General features: G+C 35.9%; 2 protein-coding genes and 1 pseudogene across 7 annotated transcripts in view; 1 reads left to right on the forward strand and 2 right to left on the reverse strand.

Annotated features, from left to right (window-relative positions):
• Window positions 1-6,372, forward strand: part of ERMP1 (endoplasmic reticulum metallopeptidase 1) — a 45,693-nt gene extending 39,321 nt beyond the window's left edge. For both annotated transcript variants that reach the window (XM_006918372.3, XM_025051459.1), the window contains exons 14-15: window positions 2,422-2,585; window positions 2,713-6,372. In XM_006918372.3, coding sequence (XP_006918434.1) covers window positions 2,422-2,585; window positions 2,713-2,877 — 329 coding nt within the window. In that variant the 3' untranslated portion in view covers window positions 2,878-6,372. The remainder of the gene's footprint in view (window positions 1-2,421; window positions 2,586-2,712) is intronic.
• LOC112485106 lies at window positions 1,328-1,446 on the reverse strand (annotated as a pseudogene).
• Window positions 6,373-8,913: 2,541 nt separating the features above from the next.
• RIC1 (RIC1 homolog, RAB6A GEF complex partner 1) overlaps window positions 8,914-18,103 on the reverse strand; it is an 89,571-nt gene continuing 80,381 nt past the window's right edge. For 4 of the 5 annotated variants that reach the window (XM_006918374.3, XM_015594459.2, XM_025051458.1 and 1 more), the window contains exons 21-26: window positions 17,964-18,100; window positions 16,395-16,681; window positions 15,401-15,592; window positions 12,684-12,861; window positions 12,331-12,519; window positions 8,914-11,479 (exon numbers count right to left, since the gene is read on the reverse strand). In XM_006918374.3, coding sequence (XP_006918436.1) covers window positions 11,191-11,479; window positions 12,331-12,519; window positions 12,684-12,861; window positions 15,401-15,592; window positions 16,395-16,681; window positions 17,964-18,100 — 1,272 coding nt within the window. In that variant the 3' untranslated portion in view covers window positions 8,914-11,190. The remainder of the gene's footprint in view (window positions 11,480-12,330; window positions 12,520-12,683; window positions 12,862-15,400; window positions 15,593-16,394; window positions 16,682-17,963; window positions 18,101-18,103) is intronic. The other variant, XM_015594460.2, reaches the window with a different exon arrangement.

Genomic DNA, 18,103 nt, shown 5'->3' on the forward strand with positions numbered 1-18,103 from the left:
TTAGCTATCTATAATCACAGGATTTTTCTTCCTTGAATATTTTAATATGGTGTATTCCATCAGGGCGGGCCTATTATTTTCTTAATGTGATGTTGGGTGTTTGCTAGTATTTTATTCAGAAATTTTGCATCAATACTCATGAATGGTATTGGCCCATGTGTGGGTTTTTTTGGGAGGTGGGGTACTCTATCAGATTTAAGTATCAATGTTATACATTATAAATGTAAAAGCATCATAAATGTGATACATCCTGAAAACAGCCAGGTTTTCCTTAATTTTCAGTGCTTTAGGAACATTTTATGGAGCATTGGAACTATTTGGTTGAAAAATTGGTTTAAATTCATCTCTGAAACCACATGGGCCTGGTGCTTATTTTGTTGGGTAGTTTCTTAATAACTTTTTCTAGGGAAATTGATCTGCTTAAGCCTTAAACTTCTGTATTGAGTTTTGGTCATCTGTATTTTCCTAGAAAAGTATCCATTTCATCTGGTTTGATTTATTAGTATTGAGGTCTGCAAAGTAGCCACATGTGATTTACAAATTTCTTCTGCCGATTTTTCTTATTTCTTTTTTGTATACTTTGGTTTGCTCCACTTCCCTTCCCCTCTGCCTCTTTCTTAATCAAGTTAGTTAATCTTGTTAATTAAAAAAAAAATAAGACTTTCAGTTTGTAAGGTCTGTTTTGTTCTACTCTCTATTTCATTGATTTTTGCTTTAGCTGTAATATTTCCTAACTTTTTATTTTGCTGTCCTTTTTTACTTGTCATTTTTATTTTGCTGTCCTTTTTACTTGTCATTTTATTATTTTACTGAAAAAACATTTATTGCTATGGATTCTCCTCTTATCACTTTGTATGTATCCACTAATTTGATATGTAGTGTATTCTTTATTTTAAAATTTTTCTGTAATTTTTGTTTCCTCATTTACCCACGAGTCTTTTAAATAGAAGAACTTTTATTTCCCGATAGGCTGTTTTGTTTTGCTATTGGTAATTTCAGGTTTTATTGAATTATGACTAGTGTTATTTGTAATATTTCTATTTTATAGAACTTTGATATTTCCTTTGTAATCCAATATTTTAATGAATGTTTCACACCCGCTTAAGATATATTCTGTATTACTATTTCACTAATCATTTCGTTTAGGTCTTTTTTATTGTTTTTTTTTTGTTGTTCAATTAATGTCTTATACTGAGTGGAATATTATAGTCTCTTATTTGTATGTGCATGTATATCCATCTTCTATCTCCTGTAGTTTTGCTTCATGAAGTTGTTGCTATGTTGATGCACAAAATTCACAATTTTTTTATTTTTTATATTTTTTTAATGCCTACAGTACCTGGTCTTCCTAGGTGTTCTCCCATCCAAGTACTAACCAGGCCCGAAACTGCTTAGCTTCTGAGATCAGACGAGATCGGACACGTTCGGGGTGGCATGGCCGTAGACTCACAATTTTTATATCATCGTGAATTACAGTTTTTAGTATTATATTTTCTTTTTACTTTTAATGCTTTTTGTCTTGAATTCTATTTTTTTCTGATTATCAAAGAGGCCGTTTTAAAATTGTGTCCACTTGCCTGAAATATTTTTGTTCAAACCTTTAGTTTTACCCTTTCTGAATTTGTTTCTTGACTATAACATATGATTAGGTCTGGCTTTGTAAGCCAAGGTGAAAACTTTTTTCTTTTAGTGGATGAGCTAGGTCTATTCACATTTATTTTTATGACTGATGCATTTGGTCTGAACTTTGTCACAGTGTTTTATAATTGTTTTATTTGTTAAATTCCTTTTTTCTGTGAAGTGTTGTCTTTGCTCTTTAATTAAAAAAATATTTTCTGGCCTTTAAGAAGGTTTATATTTTTGTTGTGATCACCTGTTATTTAACCTTTTACTATTTGTGTCTCAGGATTTAATGGCATTCTTTAACTCTCTTAGCCTATACAGCAGTTTGCTTATTGTATTTTCCTCTTTCCCCCTCAGTGTTACATATGCAGCATTTGCATTAGTCTTCCACCCTCACCTCAATATTTGTTTTAGTAATATATTTGGATATTTTTAAATCCTTGGCGTCCATTCTTTCGTTACAGTTTTTGCAGTTATCTCTTGATTATAAGAAGCTTATTCTCTATACTTCTGAGGAAAGGCTTGAGTGCTAGGTTCTTGTATGTTTAAATGACAGGGCCAAGACTTAAACCCAGGTTCTCTCACTGTAAAATCTGTGCCTTTTCTGCCGCACCTCATTACTTATCTTCATTAATACACACCGTAAGTCCAAACTGGCAAGCCTCCATTAAGTTTGCAGTGTCTTTAAAGTGATAAAAGGCATGAACTTCATAGTCTGGTTTGGGTGGTGGATTGCTTTTCTTGTTAATACTTTTTTAAAGATTGTTTTAACTGATGATCTTTCCTCTTATGTTACAGGACCAAGCCATATGTCATTTTACGTTCGAACTCACAAAGGATCAACGCTCTCTCAGTGGTCTCTTGGCAATGGCACCCCAGTCACGAGTAAAGGAGGAGACTACTTTGTATTTTACTCCCATGGACTCCAGGCTTCTGCATGGCAGTTCTGGATAGAAGTACAGGTCGGTATTTCCCAGCATTGCTGGTATCACCGATCAGGTTCCTAAGTGGTATTAGGCAGGAATCGAATACTTGGGATCAGTATTCTGTCTTCACAGAACTAGAGAACTAACTAATTTTCTCTGCCAGGTCTTGGAGGAACAGCCTGAGGGAATAGTCACTGTGGCCATTGCTGCCCACTATTTTTCTGGGGAAGACAAGAAATCCTCCCAGCTGGATACTCTGAAAGAGAAGTTCCCAGACTGGACATTTCCGTCTGCCTGGGTGTGCACCTACGACCTCTTTGTGTTTTAATTTTGTGGATGAGCTCTGAGTACATGCCCAGTGGGATATGTCATGTGACGTGATTTCTCCCTATGCTACATTGATATTTGTAATGTAAGTCAATGGACTTTAATAAGCATATTGTCAAAGAGCTTTGTGGGCTAACACTCTTCAGGGCCAAGCATTATAATGGTTACACTGTGGGGTAGTGATGCATGGCCTTTTTGACACTTGAAAATGCCAGTTTCCTGGCCTTAAAGCACATGTGGATACTGCCACTACACTAACATGTCATTTTATATGACCTTAAGGACAAAAGCCAACAAACCACTTAGTAGTTGTTCCCTTAGGATCATGAAAGATGTTGAAGGTACTATAAGACCATTGTTAATGAGACAAATGACATTTCCAGTTAAAGCCCAAGACCATTTATTGTATTAGTGGATGGAGCATAAAATACCATTCACTGGAGTAATGATTCCCCTTGATACCTAACTATAGGTCATTAGAAAGCTTTTACAGTAAGGACTGGGGAAGAACCCTTGGGCGTTTGAGGTCCCTGCCTTTGCTGAGAGCTGTGCTTCTTCAGGCAGCCTTGAGAGTATGCTTTGCATCTCTGTAGTGAAGCCCAGGACCCCTGATGTGGATACCTGTGCTAAGATGGTGACTCTTGTCCTTCTGCCTAGTGGTCACTGAGATTCACCATTGTGATGCTTTTCTGAGGTGGTTTTCAATGCTTGTTTCCTTCTGAAACATATCTTTCCCCCTCTTCATCTTATCAATTTGAGAAGAGGAGCATTTTTCCAGCTATAGTCACCTCTGGGTTTTCACAGGTTCTTTTTGGTTCAGAATGTTGTTTCTGCAAGTACATGACTTCCTTCCTTCCTTCCTTCCTTCCTCAGAGGACTGAGTTTCTATGGTGGCTATTCTTGGGAAGGACAAGACTGGAGTGAGGGGTGGGTTGTGAGCTGCTGAGCAGTTTATATACTCTGTTTTGTAGGAGTTTTGTTATCCAAGGTTAATTCTTTAGGGCACAATTTTATTGATGCACTAGGTCCTTATTTTTGTCTGTTTTCCAGCCATATGAACTAATTGGTTTCTCAGTAACTAACTTAAACACTAGCAGAGCTGGCTTTCCTGAGACTTGAGGTTGTGGCTTGTACTAGAATGAGATCACTGCACCTATAGTTGTCGGGGTTCAGATCCTGCACAATGGCAGTCCTAGGGCTTAAAGGTGCTTTTCATTTTGAAGATGGCTGTGTAGCATGTGAGGCTTATCACAGCAGTGCCTCTGATGGGTTCTTGACTCCAGCAGTGAAAGGGTCTGGTGGTAAATTTTGTTAGCTTTCTTTTTTCCATTCAGAAATGTAAAAAGTTGGATAAATTTTGAGTTTAGTAACCATAGGCCAAAAATATTTTTAAAGAAAAGTCATAGTAAAAATTTAAAACTTTGCACTTTGATCCATTTGAACAGCAAGAGCATAGTTAAGTGTGCATGGGGGGGCGGGATTTTTCTTGCAGCTGCTTGTGTGATATGTACAATGTGATTTATTAATCATGCTCTTCATATTGCCTGCCTAATTTGTGACTCTTTAAAAACTGGGCTCACGCAAATATCAGGGCTGCAGCCAGAGCTGAATGATAACATGCTGACTGTGACATGCATGGACACTGGAGCCATTACTTTTTCTGACTTTGTAGAAACCATATATTACTAGCCTCAAGTGCTTCAGTGTCTGGCTGTTACCATATTTATCCATGAGGCCAGATGATTTCTGAGTTTGTCAAGTGGTATATAGTTTGCAGTGTTTATACCTTGAGTAGCACAGTTGTGGAGGAAAAGTTAGAGATAGTAATACCTCAATGAATTTTCAAAATATGGTCCTCCATATCCACAGGTTCTGCATCCACAGATTCAACTGTGAGTCAGAAATATGTGGGGGGAAAAAAAATGATGTTTTTGCTGACACGTACAGACTTTTGTCCTTGTCATTATTCCCTAAACGATACAGTGTAACAACTATTTACATAGCATTTACATTGTATTATAAGTAATCTAGAGATGATTTAAAGTATATGGGAGGTTATATATGAATACTATAACATTTTACATAAGAGACTTGAGCGTCCACAGATTTTGGTATTTGAGGAGGGTTCTGGAACCTATCCCATGTAGATTATGAGGGATGACTGTACAGGCATATTTCTGTCGCTGTGGTCAATTTGAAACTGATCTAGAAATTACAGGGAAAAAAAAAGCAAAATCTCAAGTGTTGAGGAAAGACATTGGTTGAAAAACAAATAGTTCCCTGTGGTGTTTTTTTTTTCCCCCTTTAGGAAGGACGTTGTAACTCTTTTTCAGTAATGATCATGGTTTTCCTTTTACCTTTGGGTTATACCTTTATATGTAAACAATTCTCTTTTTTTTTTTAGCATTATAAAACTTTAATATTATGCAAGGTCAGTAACAAGATGCTCACTAGTCTCTGGGCACGTTTAAATATTCTGAGATTATTTTAATGCCAGAAATGGTTAACTAATTATTCATGGCTGTTAATAAGTGCTGCTAAGATTAAAGTACTAGGTTTTTTTTTTGAGTATATGATCATTTCCTACAGAATTTGAATGTAGGTAAGCACAGTACTGCATATTCAGGGAAAGTGTAAAGAATTGTGATTTCAAAATAATTATTAAAATGTGCACTGTGTCAGACCTAACAATGATTGTTGCATGAAATATTCCTTTCCACAGTTTAGCAGATGCAAATTAGCATAGGGTTCCTAAAAGGCTACCACTGAGGGAGCCCATAAACCAGCCTGCTGACTCAGGAACCCATATTGTTTGTTTCTGTTTCTTTTCACTAGTTTGCTGACTTGATTAATTTTTGCCTTACAATGTTGCTGAAATACTTTTTAATATCCTAGTATCTTTAACAGAAAAAAAGATCTTTATTAATTATGTTATCCTGTATCCTCATATTCAGAGGGTTATTTCAAGTCTACACAGCATTTTACTGTTAAAAGACCTAGATGGCTCATGTGGATATAACTCCTATTTTAATGGGTTATATGAGCAAAGAACTTAGCATGGAAATGTTAGTTTACTTTAACTAGAATCCTTTTTGCAGTGGAATGAGATTGTGCATCTGAATTCTACAGAAATTAATCACCTATTATTTGGTAAATATTGAGCTTCAGCATATTTAGTAGTTTTAAATCATTTCCCTTGGCAAAGAAAATCATGAAAGGCTCAGAAAGGTGTTCTTTTGTTGGAAGATAGGGATAGGAAGGACAGAAGAAGAAACTGTCTTTCAGTCAGAAGGCGACCCACTGCTCATTCTCTCCAAGGAAAGGAGAGAAAGGGAAGTACTCTCCAAAAGAGTACCCACACATCATGGTGCAAGGTATTTCACTTTGAGTGAATGCCTTCAAAACAGTTCACAAGGTGAAACAGCTGAATGGCAACTATTCCTAATACACCTTGCTGCCTCTTAGGGCGAATAAAGCCAAAATGCACTTAGACCTCTTTATACCTGTTTTTATTTGAAAAATATCCTAGCCAGTTTTGAAGTACATAGATATGTATTTTTGATATTGCTACTTATTTGATTTGTAGAAGTATACTGTGTTGATAATTTCTCCAAGTTTGATCTTATACCATGATCAAGTGATATTCAGCCCAGGAATGCATAGTTTAACACTTGAAAAATCAATCAATGCAGTACTGCATATTAAAGGACAACCACCATATATGGTCATCTCAATAGATACAAAAACAATTTTTTTTAACAAAGCCTACCATCTTTTCATGATAAAGGAATTCCTTAACCTGATAAAGGTCTTCCGTGAAAAACATCACAGCTTATTACATAATTTACGATGAAAGACAAAGCATTTCCTCTAATATTAGAAAAACAAGGATGTCCACTATTGAATACTGTACTGGAGGCTCTAGCCAGGGCATTTTGGGAAGAGGCATCATTAGACAGGAACTGTTAAAACTACCTCTAGTTGCAAATGATAGATCATTTATATAGAAAATCCTAAGGAAACCACAAAAAACTATTACAGTTAATAACTTCAGCAGTGTTGTAGGGTCCAATATCAATGTACAGAAACCAACTGTAACTCTGTATACTAACGAACAAAGAACAATCCAAAAATGAAAATTCTATTTGAAATAGCATCAAGAATAAAATACTTAGGAATAAGCTTAACAAAAGTACAAGGTTTTTATACTGCAAACTAAGACACTGCTGAAAGGAATTAAAGACAAAAATAGACAACCTACGTTCATGGATTGGAAAGCCTAATATTAAGATGGCAATATTCTCCAAATTGATCTATAGATTGAATACAATCCTCACCAAAATCCCAGCTGCCTTTTGTGTTCATGCACACAGAAACTGACAAGCTGATCCTAAAATTCATACAGAAATGCAAGGAACCCAGAATAGTAAAAACAGTTTTGAGAAAACAACTCACACTTTCAAAACTTCCTACAAAGTAGCAACAGTAATCAAGACAGTGTGGTACTGACATTAAGAATAGCCATATAGATCAATGAAGTACAATTAACGGCCCAGAAATAAACCCATATTTAGTCAATTGGTTTTTGACAATTCAATGGGAAAAATTTTTAGTAACTGGTTCTGGGACACTAAATATCCACATACAAAAAAACAAAGTTAGATCCCCTCACTTCATACCACATACTAAAATTAACTCAACATGGATCAAGACCTAAACTGTAGGAACTAAACTATAAAATTCTTAGGAGAAAATAGACATTAGTACCTGTTTTTACAAACCAAAAGAAATCCTAAGAGGATTTTTGCTTTTAAAAAAAGCCGTTACTGTACTAAACTTAGTTAGGTCTTTCATTTTAAAAATCCAAGTGGTATAACACAAACTTTTGGAAAGTGGCGGATATCCTTTGCTTTATGCTATTTCAGCTTATGAAAAGTATTTTCATAGGCGCACCACACTCTATTTTGGATAGTGGGGGATGCCTGTACCTGATAAGGGTCTACTATCCAAAATATGTAAAAACTCTTGCAAATCAACAATAAAAGATAAATGACTCAATTGTGAAATGGGCAAATGGTGTGAACAGACATTTTTATCCAAAGATATATAAATAGCTAATAATCATGAAAAGACAGCCATCAGGGAGATGCAAATCTACAATGATACCACTTCACACATTAACTCAGATGGCTATAACCAAAAATACAACAATAACAAGTGAATACAACAATAACAAGTGTTGATGGTAGAAACTGGAACGCTCCTCCCACTGCTAGTACAAATGTGGAAAAATGACACAGGCACTTTGGAATGTGGTTGGCATTCTCTCAAACATTAACCAGTTATCATATAACTCAGTATTTCCACTCAGAACTGAAAAGATGCCCACAAAGAAACTTGCACATGAATGCTTGTAGTAGCATTCATGATAGTCAAAAGGTGGAAACCACCCAAAAGTCCCTTAACTGATGAATGGATAAACAGATGTAGTATATCCACAAAATGATTATTCAGCCTCAAAAAGGTATGAAGTACTGATATACAAAGATGAACCTTGAAAACATCTTGCTAAGTGAAAGAAGCCAGACAGAAAAAGCCACATATTACATGATTCCATTTATATGAAATGTCCAGAATAGGCAAATCCATAAAGACAGAGAGCAGACTTAGGAATACAGGAAATAGGTAAAAGTCAAAATCATTTTTAATCCCACCTATTAGAGATGTTGTCTAGTCTCCTCTACACTTACGTACAGAACTGGTGGAAACCATATGGTATACATGATTTTATATTCCTTTTCATTATACTTTGAACATTTTCCATGATTGTCTGTTCCAATCTTGTGTTGTCAGGCATCTAGGATGCTGCCAACTCTTGATGCACCTATTCTAAATAATTCTGCATATAAATAAAATTTAAATCTGTCTGAATTTCTAAGTTATTTCATTCAGAAGATTCTAAGAGGTGGAATTATAATTGGTGGTTCATAATACATATACTTTTTACTGTTAACCTGAAATGGTAAATAAACAAAAGTTCATGTAATGGTTTTATTGCCCTTTACCAAGTAAAAAAATACACATTACAGAAGTAGCAGCAATTTTAATTACAAGCAAAGGTTGACTCAACCCCCAATGACTTCTTATTTTGGTATTAGCAAATAATTTAAATTTCAAATAGTTATGAATATTTAAATTCATTGGTTAAAATTATGGCTTAAACAGTGGAGAACGTGAACCAAACAAGGCAAAATAAAAATAAGGATTTTTTAAAATTAAAGTATATAACAATTACCAAAGAAAAATTTCTGTAAAACTTGCCTTTTTTTTTTTTAATCTTGGGGCCACCCATTCTGATTAGCTGAAAAACAAGTATTTTAGAGAGAAAAAATTCGTTTATGGCATTAATCACAGGAATACAGTTACCTTATTGGTGCCTGCTTTGAAGAGTGCAAGATGAACCCAGCAGTACATTAGGATATTTGAAAAGATCACAGCTGTTTACAATGGTAAATCATTTTTATTGACTGAATATTCACACCAAGCACAAAAGTAATGCTAGTTCTTCTCCTACTGGACTAAGAGAAGAAATTTCAGTTTAGTTTCTTGCTGGGCTGCATGTACTCACATGGGAAACATTTTCTAAAGATTTAGGGAAAGGTGGTTTAAAACAAAGGCTTAATTAAATAAAGGTAGCACCAGAAGGACCAGGTACCAATAATCACATATTCCACCCATCCAGGAGTTTGAGTATGTGAAATTATTGCACTTGTAAGAAGTAAATGACAGTAAATTACCAAACCCAATAATTTAAAAGTTTGATGAATTCTGAACTAAGTAGTTTCAAAATGGTTTTGAGTTTCCCTTTAAAGGAAACCTGGCTAGGACAACTAATTCTAGCCATTTACTTTAAAAAACAAGGATAGAGGACCAAGTTTTAGTTCTAAACTGTAATTGCACTATGAGAAGAGAGGCTGTTTTACATAGTGGTATGAGTTTGGTCCACATCAAATACATTGTTATAAAAATAAACAAGTTTGTTTTTGTAAAAAATAACATTGCATTCCTTTGTTCAATTGCACAGTACAAACAAGCTATCTAAATTAATACTGTTATAAGGTAATTAGAAGTACAGTGGATATGTGTTTAGTCTGAAGCAATAAAGGAGTACACAGTTAAGTTTTCATAATGTATGAAAACTAAAATTTAAGTCATCTGAAATACATAAAATATTTTAAAAAGTTACAATGAAGAATGCATTTTTATATACTAATTATTAGCTGTGATAATACAGGATTCAGCAGTCCATTTACATAAAACTCCATTTTTATTCAATTTACAAAAGCAATAAATAAGAAACTACATTAATTTGCACAAAACCTGTTTCATTTCATGATCAGTGTGACCATTTGTTACTTTATGACCAAGCCAATAAACCTGTCTTCCTCTATGAAGACGGCTCATATTTGGAAAGAAGAGCAAGCCCTGTCTTTATTCCAAGAGTATCTATAGCCATGCAGAATCCAGCATAAAACCTTAAAAATTATAATACAAGGCCTAAAAATATGAACACCGCCTGTGAATATATTTACACAAGAGTAGTATTCACAAAAAGTTCTTTGATACAAAATAGTTTAGTAGTACCTAACAGCATAATTGAAGAACCAACCCCTCAGACCTCGGCCCATACTTATCTAGCAGGAATCAAGCCTGCACACCGACTCACAAATAGCTCCCATCAATTCAGGCCTGGGATATAACAGGCTAGAAAAGCCAAGGAGCACATCCTCATGACACTGGCCAGTATTGTGCCAAGGCAGACATCTATTCAGGAGGCCTAGCCAAAGAGTCCAGTGCTCTCAACCCAAGGGCGCATTACAGGTACCTCAGGTACCTGATAAGCTATAGCAAGCACCTTAGCATTTATTTTTAAAAAGCAGTCTGGACACACACTGTACCAGAAAACATGTTAAGAAGCTATACACAGTGAAAAAGCTCATCTGGACAAACAATCCTTATAAGAGCTATCAATCTTTAAGAATAAAACCAAAATATTCTCATGTACATCTGTACAATATTCTTTATTACTTTCCACTGCAGCTTAAAAACTTTTTATGAAAGATGATTGATTCTGCTATCACATTTTTATGGAGTCAAAGAGACTTCTTAGAGGACAGTTAGTTAAAATTTAATACCTTACCAGAGTCTCTGAGCTGAGTTCTGTCCCTGGTTAAGTTATCGAGCTAGGTCACAGTGTCCTCAGTTGCACACTGCTGCTAATTAATACTGCCCACGGTGACGTACCCCACTGTTGTTAGGACACAGAACAGTCGTAAGTTCCCTCCTGAAAAGATTCCTCCTCCTCCGCTCCGGCTGTGTCCTCCTCTTTCCGGCTGACCATACTGCTACCTCTGACCTCGCTCTGGGGGATGCTTCCATGGCCCAAGGAGCCCCTGCTCTCCTCTACCCGGGGGCTAGACTGCTCAGGAGTCTTACCCACGGTTATTGGCTGGAAAGCTTCGGGCTGGACCTGCTCTTCGGTTATCTCATTGAGCTTCTGTAGTTGTGGCTTAATGATGTTTAAAAATGGCTTATATCCAGGACTAAGGAGAAGAAAAAGGAAATTAGTTCTCATTTGCTATGTTCAAAAGTCTCCACAGAATGTTATGGATAAATTCCTACTAAACACTGATACAGTCAATGATAAGGTCAGTGACAAATTATGAGGAGAGAGGCAGTGGCGTAGAAAGGTAGGGAGGCTTCTTAGGTGTTCTGGCCAGCATAGAGGGGGCTGCATATAGCTTTAGTGTGAGTCTTAAATGTCTGAGCACTAGGAGCAAGACTGACATTCTTTATCTAGTTGTACAATTAAAAATCATATTCTACAGTGTAAGGACCAACAGGATTTTAGATTTGAAAAAGAGCCTTCAGAGAACCTAAATGAATTTGTCAGTTAAGAAAAACTAGATCCAAGTAAGGGAAGCCCCAAATCCACACAAAAGGTTACGAAAGGCTAGAACCCAAGGTTCTTCCATCCACTACGCATAATTTGGGCTTCCTAGTAATTGCCATGGAACGTTAAATTTACATAGACGTTAAATTTTTATTTTTCCAAGTGGACACTTTTAGGTTATTACCTCCAATTCCATAGAACTGCAGATCTCAAGTTCCAGTCTCAATTCTAAGATCATTTGTACTGTACCAGTCTTAAGTCAGTGACATCCATTCCCATTATAAACTGAGCAATGATGTCTCATTGGACATTACTCATGTAAATGGTTGGTAAAGAATGGTAACTAAAGAAAACAGCTTTAAAAATGAACATATGAAAGCATTTTTATTTCGACCAACCTACAAATCTCCAAATAAATGAACCAGAGCTAAGCCCTAATGTGAAAGGACAGAATTCACCAAAGGACAGCTAAGGAACAAGCCTAAGGAAACCAGCACTTACCAATCTGTAGAGGCCCATCGGTCCACCGCATGTAGCCCTGTCTTTATGTTCTGTAACATTTCTCCATTTACCTCTGAAGACTGTATAATAACCAAAATCTGGTTGATTACTGAGGATTCTCTAAGAATCAGGCCTATGACAATGCACCAGTCCAGACATCCTGCCTCCAGGAATATGTGTAGCAAATATCTATACATAAACAAAAACAAAATAACTGAGAAAGAAATACAGAGCTAAGTAGAATCTACAGATATTCAGAAAGGCAATCATTATCAGGAAAGTAGCCCTTGTATCTTATTTACCCAAATATCCTGAGTAGACATTCTGTGCTTTCAAAATGCTGAGAAACTCACCGAAGCTGGACCTGGGATTTGTGAGGCCCTTTACTTGCCAACTCCATGGAGATGTGCTCTAGCTCTGACTGAGTTAAACTGAGTGTAGAAAAATTTTCATCGACCACGGTCCAGTCCCCATCCACCATGGAGCTACTTTCCGTCAAGTCTGTAGCTGAACCAATACTACATTCATCACCTGATGAAGAAGTGCCAAAAGTTATAAACTATAAGTTCACAGAGAAAATGTCTTCCTTTAACTTTAAATATTGGCTGTTTTTCAGAGGTTTATTTCTCTTCAAGATTTTGAATCCAAAACCTTAACTCCAGTGCTAAAATTTCCATACTATATTAACAATAGATATATTTTAAAAAATCATTAGATAACCAGGCGTTATGTGCCTTCAGATGGAAATACGATACCTATGAAGGAAGTAGTCTTGCCTGCCTCCAAAAAAGAAAAAAATCTAGCTATAATTTGACCCAGGCTTTAGATTCAATTACCAATTTACAAGAAATACAGAGGAAACTGTTACACTAAACCATGAAGATGCAATCACCAAAGTTCACATTATGGGAAAATCCACAGAAGTGAGTTTCTTCAATGAATAAATTGAAGGGGAAAAAAAGGAGATGTAGAGGGGAACAATCACTGAAAAAAGAATTAAAAACATAACAATCACAATGTATGAACCTTATCTGGATCTTGAGTCAAGTCATAAAAAGTTTGTGACATTATGAAACAATTGGAGTTTGAATATTTACCGGATATTTGATGGTATTAAGGAATTACTGTTAAATTTTTAGAGGGATAATGGTATTACAGTTAATTTTTTTAAAAGAATCCTTTTAGAGATACATATTAAAATAGTCACAGATAAAAAGTCATGTTTTGGATTTGGTTCAAAAATACAGGAAGGGAAAGTAGATGAAACAGATTTGGTCATGAGTTGGTAATAATTGAAGCTGGGTGATAGATTGTGGGTGGGGCAAGGGATCCATTATACCAGAGGTTCTCAACCCCTGGGTCACGGATCATTACTGGTCTGTGCCCTGTTAGGAATCAGGCTGCACAGCAGGAGGTGAGCGGCAGGCGAGTGAGCAGATCTGCACCTGTATTTGCAGCAGCTCCCCAGCACTTGCATCACCACCTCAGATCATCAGGCATTAGATTCTCACAGGAATACCGGTCCCTGGTGCCAAAAAGGTTGGGGACCACTGCATTATACTATAACGTCTATTTTTTAAATGTGTTTGAAATGATCGCTTTTAAAAGTTTTCTTAAAAATCAATGGTACTGCCTCATGTCCTAATCTCAGAAAGAAGAAAAAAAAAATCAGCAAATAAGTGAAGATGTGGAGAAACTGGAACCCCTGTCAATGTCAGTGTGAATGTAAAATGATGTAGCTGCTATTGAAAATATGATAGTTCTTTAAAAAAAAAAAAATTAAAAAGAATTATCACATGATCTGGCAATCCCACATCTGAACATATACCACAAAGAATTGAAAGCAGGGTCTCAAAGAGATATCTGTACTACCATGTTCACTGCAGTATTATTCACAATAACCAAAAGGTAGAAGCAACCCAAGTGTATGCACGTCAATGGATGGATAAACAGTATGTGGTGTATACCCACAATGGAATATTATTCTACCTTAAAAAGGAAAGAAATTTCCATTCATGCTACAACAGCAATGAACTCTGAGAACATTATGCTAAGTGAAATAAGCCAGTTACAAAAAGACAAACACTGCATTATTCCACTTATATGAGGTATCTAAAGTAATGAAATTCATAGAGATAGGAAATAGAATGGTAGTTGTCAATATTTGGAGGTGGGAGGAATGGGGAATTGTTATTAAATAGGTATAGGATTTTAGTTTTGCAAGGTGAAGAGTTCTAGAAGTTGGTTGCACAACAATATGAATGTAAATACATCTGTACACTTAAAAATGGTTAAGATGGTAAATTTTATGTGTAGTCTACCACAATTAAAAAAAAAAAAAAATTAAAGCAGCTATAAGCCTCCTCACACAGCAGAAGCTCAGGTAACAATGATGGCATAATGAAATTCAAAGTTCAGGTGAATGAATTATGAAAACTACATTATAAAAACTACAGAAAATCAGACCAATTGTTACTTAAGCTCCTATAATTATATAAACCTAAGCAACATAAATCACTTTAAAACTTCCTCAGTTTGTAGCTTATTCATTACTACAAGAGCAGAAGTTGGCACACATTTTTTGGTAAAGGGCTAGATAGTAAATATTTTAGGTTTTGAAGGCTAAGAGGCAAAACTAAGGATACGATGTAAGAACTTAAAAGAGAAAAAGAAAATTTCCTCAAAATTTCATCAGTGAAATAAAAAAAGATAACAGTGTATTTTTTTATGATACAGGTAGATTTATGAGAATAGAATTTTTTACATGGGGATAACATTTTTGCTTACTTGAAGTTCAAATCGATTGCCAAAGTTCATCTATTAGTGCTGATCTGTAATAAGATTTTACCTATTTTATTTTACCTAAAATAAATATAGTGAAGTATAGTCAAGGCCAATTTGGCCTTATTCTAGTAACTAACTATCCACCTCTCCAGCAGATATTAATGGATAATCCTCAAGAATGTACATATCTTGAAAGATGAGTGAAGGTCTATCTCTGAAGTGCTACAGCACAGAAACATTCTTGCAAAGGAACTGAAAATGAGCTAGGATTTAAAATGACATTTACCTTTATTAGATAAAGGTGACAGGAAGGCATCTTGCATCTGTGGTCCATGGGATGAGACTGTGTCTATCTCATGATGGGCAGGGCCAATGTTGTTGAGCCAGCTCCGACTTCGTTGGACATTAGAAACGCCAGCATCTATCTCAAGGTTTAAAAAAGGGTCAGCTGATTGAGACTTTAACAGTTGCTCTCCCACTGCAAGGTAGGTCCAAAAACAAAGGAAAAAAATGGGAATCAAGATGCACACTGCCATTTCTAATTCAGTTCTTTCAGCTCCTTTCTCCCTACTCCCCCCATACTAAAAGTTCAAAGTCAATTACTGTCCTACACTGCATCATCCACCCATAAACCAAGGATATGGGGTTGTAACTATATAATATATAATGCCACCTACCAGTCATCTTATATATCGTACTAGAACTAGGCAAAATTTTATTCTATTCATCTTTTAAGTGATTCTCCTTGCTTCTTAAAATGACATGAAGTTTCCAAATGTTAAAAGGCTTTTGTTTGAATTTTCTTAATAATTAGAATAGTCTTCTTTAAAAGACCTGAACTAAAAAACTTAATCTTTTAATTTTTCTTTCATCAAAATGCTGTTTCACTTTATCCTCTTTTAGTTTAGAAAATGGGCTCTCAAAGATGCATTTTTACTATTTTTTCTGGAATGAGTCCTGTCAGGTAAGTGACAATTTTGCTTATTTTGAGGTCCATGACTAACCAATTCCAAAACTTCCCACAGTAAGTGTGGTAGCGTCTATATTCGGCCACTTTTCAACTTGCTGACAGAATCTAAGATAACAAGAGGTAGATTTATAAATTAGACTTCAAGGTTACAAGTCTTCGAGACATAGATTTTACTTTATTTACACCCTTGGATCAAATGGTGGATGATCCAACTGATGAACAAAAACTTCTCTGAATAACAACCAACAACAAAATGTCTAAATACTAAAATATAATTCTCCTTGTACTAGTGACACAAAATTTGCATTACCTGTTCGGAATTTTCCATTCTTGAAAGGAGAACTAATAGAAGAGGCTGGGATGATGGGAAGTGGCCACAGGAAATCTCTGTGGAGTCTCTTCAGGGCTATCACAAAGTTGTCTACCCGGGCAGCTCGGGTACGTTCCTTGCAGAGCCAACTAATTAGTTCGAAGCCCAGCTGGGCTGCAAAGCAGCCGAGGTCTTTTAGCCGAACTTCTTCTAAGAGACGCCGAGCATGTCTCCAGAGCATCATGTCAATATACATGTTCTCTGCACAATCGCTGTCTTTACTCCATCTATAAGTGGGAACACAAGAAAGCTACAGAAAAATCTTTACTGGAAGATTTCACATAACTTTATACATTAGCTTTGATAAAAGTAACAAGGTAAGAGATCCAAGATCTAATTCTGACCGAAGAGAAAGATAAAGTATCAGGTTTTCTCCTCCATGTGATACCATGACCTACTGAACAATATCTGGGACACAGCGAACTCTTGAAACATGTTTGTAGAATGAGTACATGAACAGGAAAGAATGTGAGATAGACAAAGCCAAACCAGGAAGAGGGTGGTGACTGCTTGAAGAAAAGAAAGGGAGCAAATAAATGCTATATTTGAAAAGACCAATGAAAAGAGGGAAGGAGAGCAGATCAAAGAAACCAAGGAGAGAGAAGAAATATGAAATGAGGTCACTCGATGTGAGTTACAAAGACATGTAAGAATAAAACTGATTTACATATGTAAATGCTTAGAACTGTGCCTGGCACACAAGTGAACGCTTAGTATGTATAGCCAGTCTTTAAATTTAGGGTATGGCTGAGAAGCTAATGTTTGCCTGGCAATTGTTTATAGTCCTCCATATTGCATTTTACTTATATATAGCCCATGACTGTGTGTATATTGCAAGTGAGGGTGATATTAATGGCTATGATAAGAAAAAGCAATCAAACATCACAATAAAAATGTTGAGAAAGCTCTCACTATGTGCCAGGCACTGCAGAAACAATACAAACAGAATATAATAGGATTAGGAAGAGAGAAACCAAGAGCCAAGAACATGCAACGCAAGAAGGGATACAAGGACTTCACGAACCAGAGGAAATCCTAAATATGTTATAACATTCAGTGAGTTCATAGTTAACCTCTCAGGAGACAATAACCCAACTACGGGTGATGCAGGTTTCAGTCTCCAAGATACATTTCCTCTTTACTCTCCCATCGTTTAATGACATCTCCAATAAAAAGAGTCACAGGAGAGTCAAGTACATGAGGACTAAATTTTATTTTTTGGTCAAGAAGTATAGTGGGAAAGAAGGATAAAACAGTTGACCATAAGAAGGCTTTTGGATTATCTGCAGCTTTATTTATTTTCCTTTTTATACTATTAGAGGTAATTGAAAGTTAATTGCATTCAGATCAGGTACATCAAGATCTACTCTAGTACAAGGGGCAGTAACTGTAAACAGTAATGAAGTTAACTTTGGAAGAAGAAAAAAAGGGAAGCCTTTTGTGTGCTAAGCCTTTTGGGAATGGAAAGGTAAGTGCAATCAGATCAAGCAGTAACAGCATTTCTTTTACCTTTTTCCAGAAGGACCAGATGGCATACTTAGTGTTTTCTGTAAGCTAAATTTACTAGCAGGAACATTTTCAGCTGACTGGGATAAACTGATGCTTCGATTCCTGAAGAACTCAAATCCACCACTTGAACTGGGTTCCTA

The sequence above is a fragment of the Pteropus alecto genome, unplaced genomic scaffold (assembly GCF_000325575.1).
Source record: "Pteropus alecto unplaced genomic scaffold, ASM32557v1 scaffold95, whole genome shotgun sequence".
NCBI classification, from domain to species: domain Eukaryota; kingdom Metazoa; phylum Chordata; class Mammalia; order Chiroptera; family Pteropodidae; genus Pteropus; species Pteropus alecto.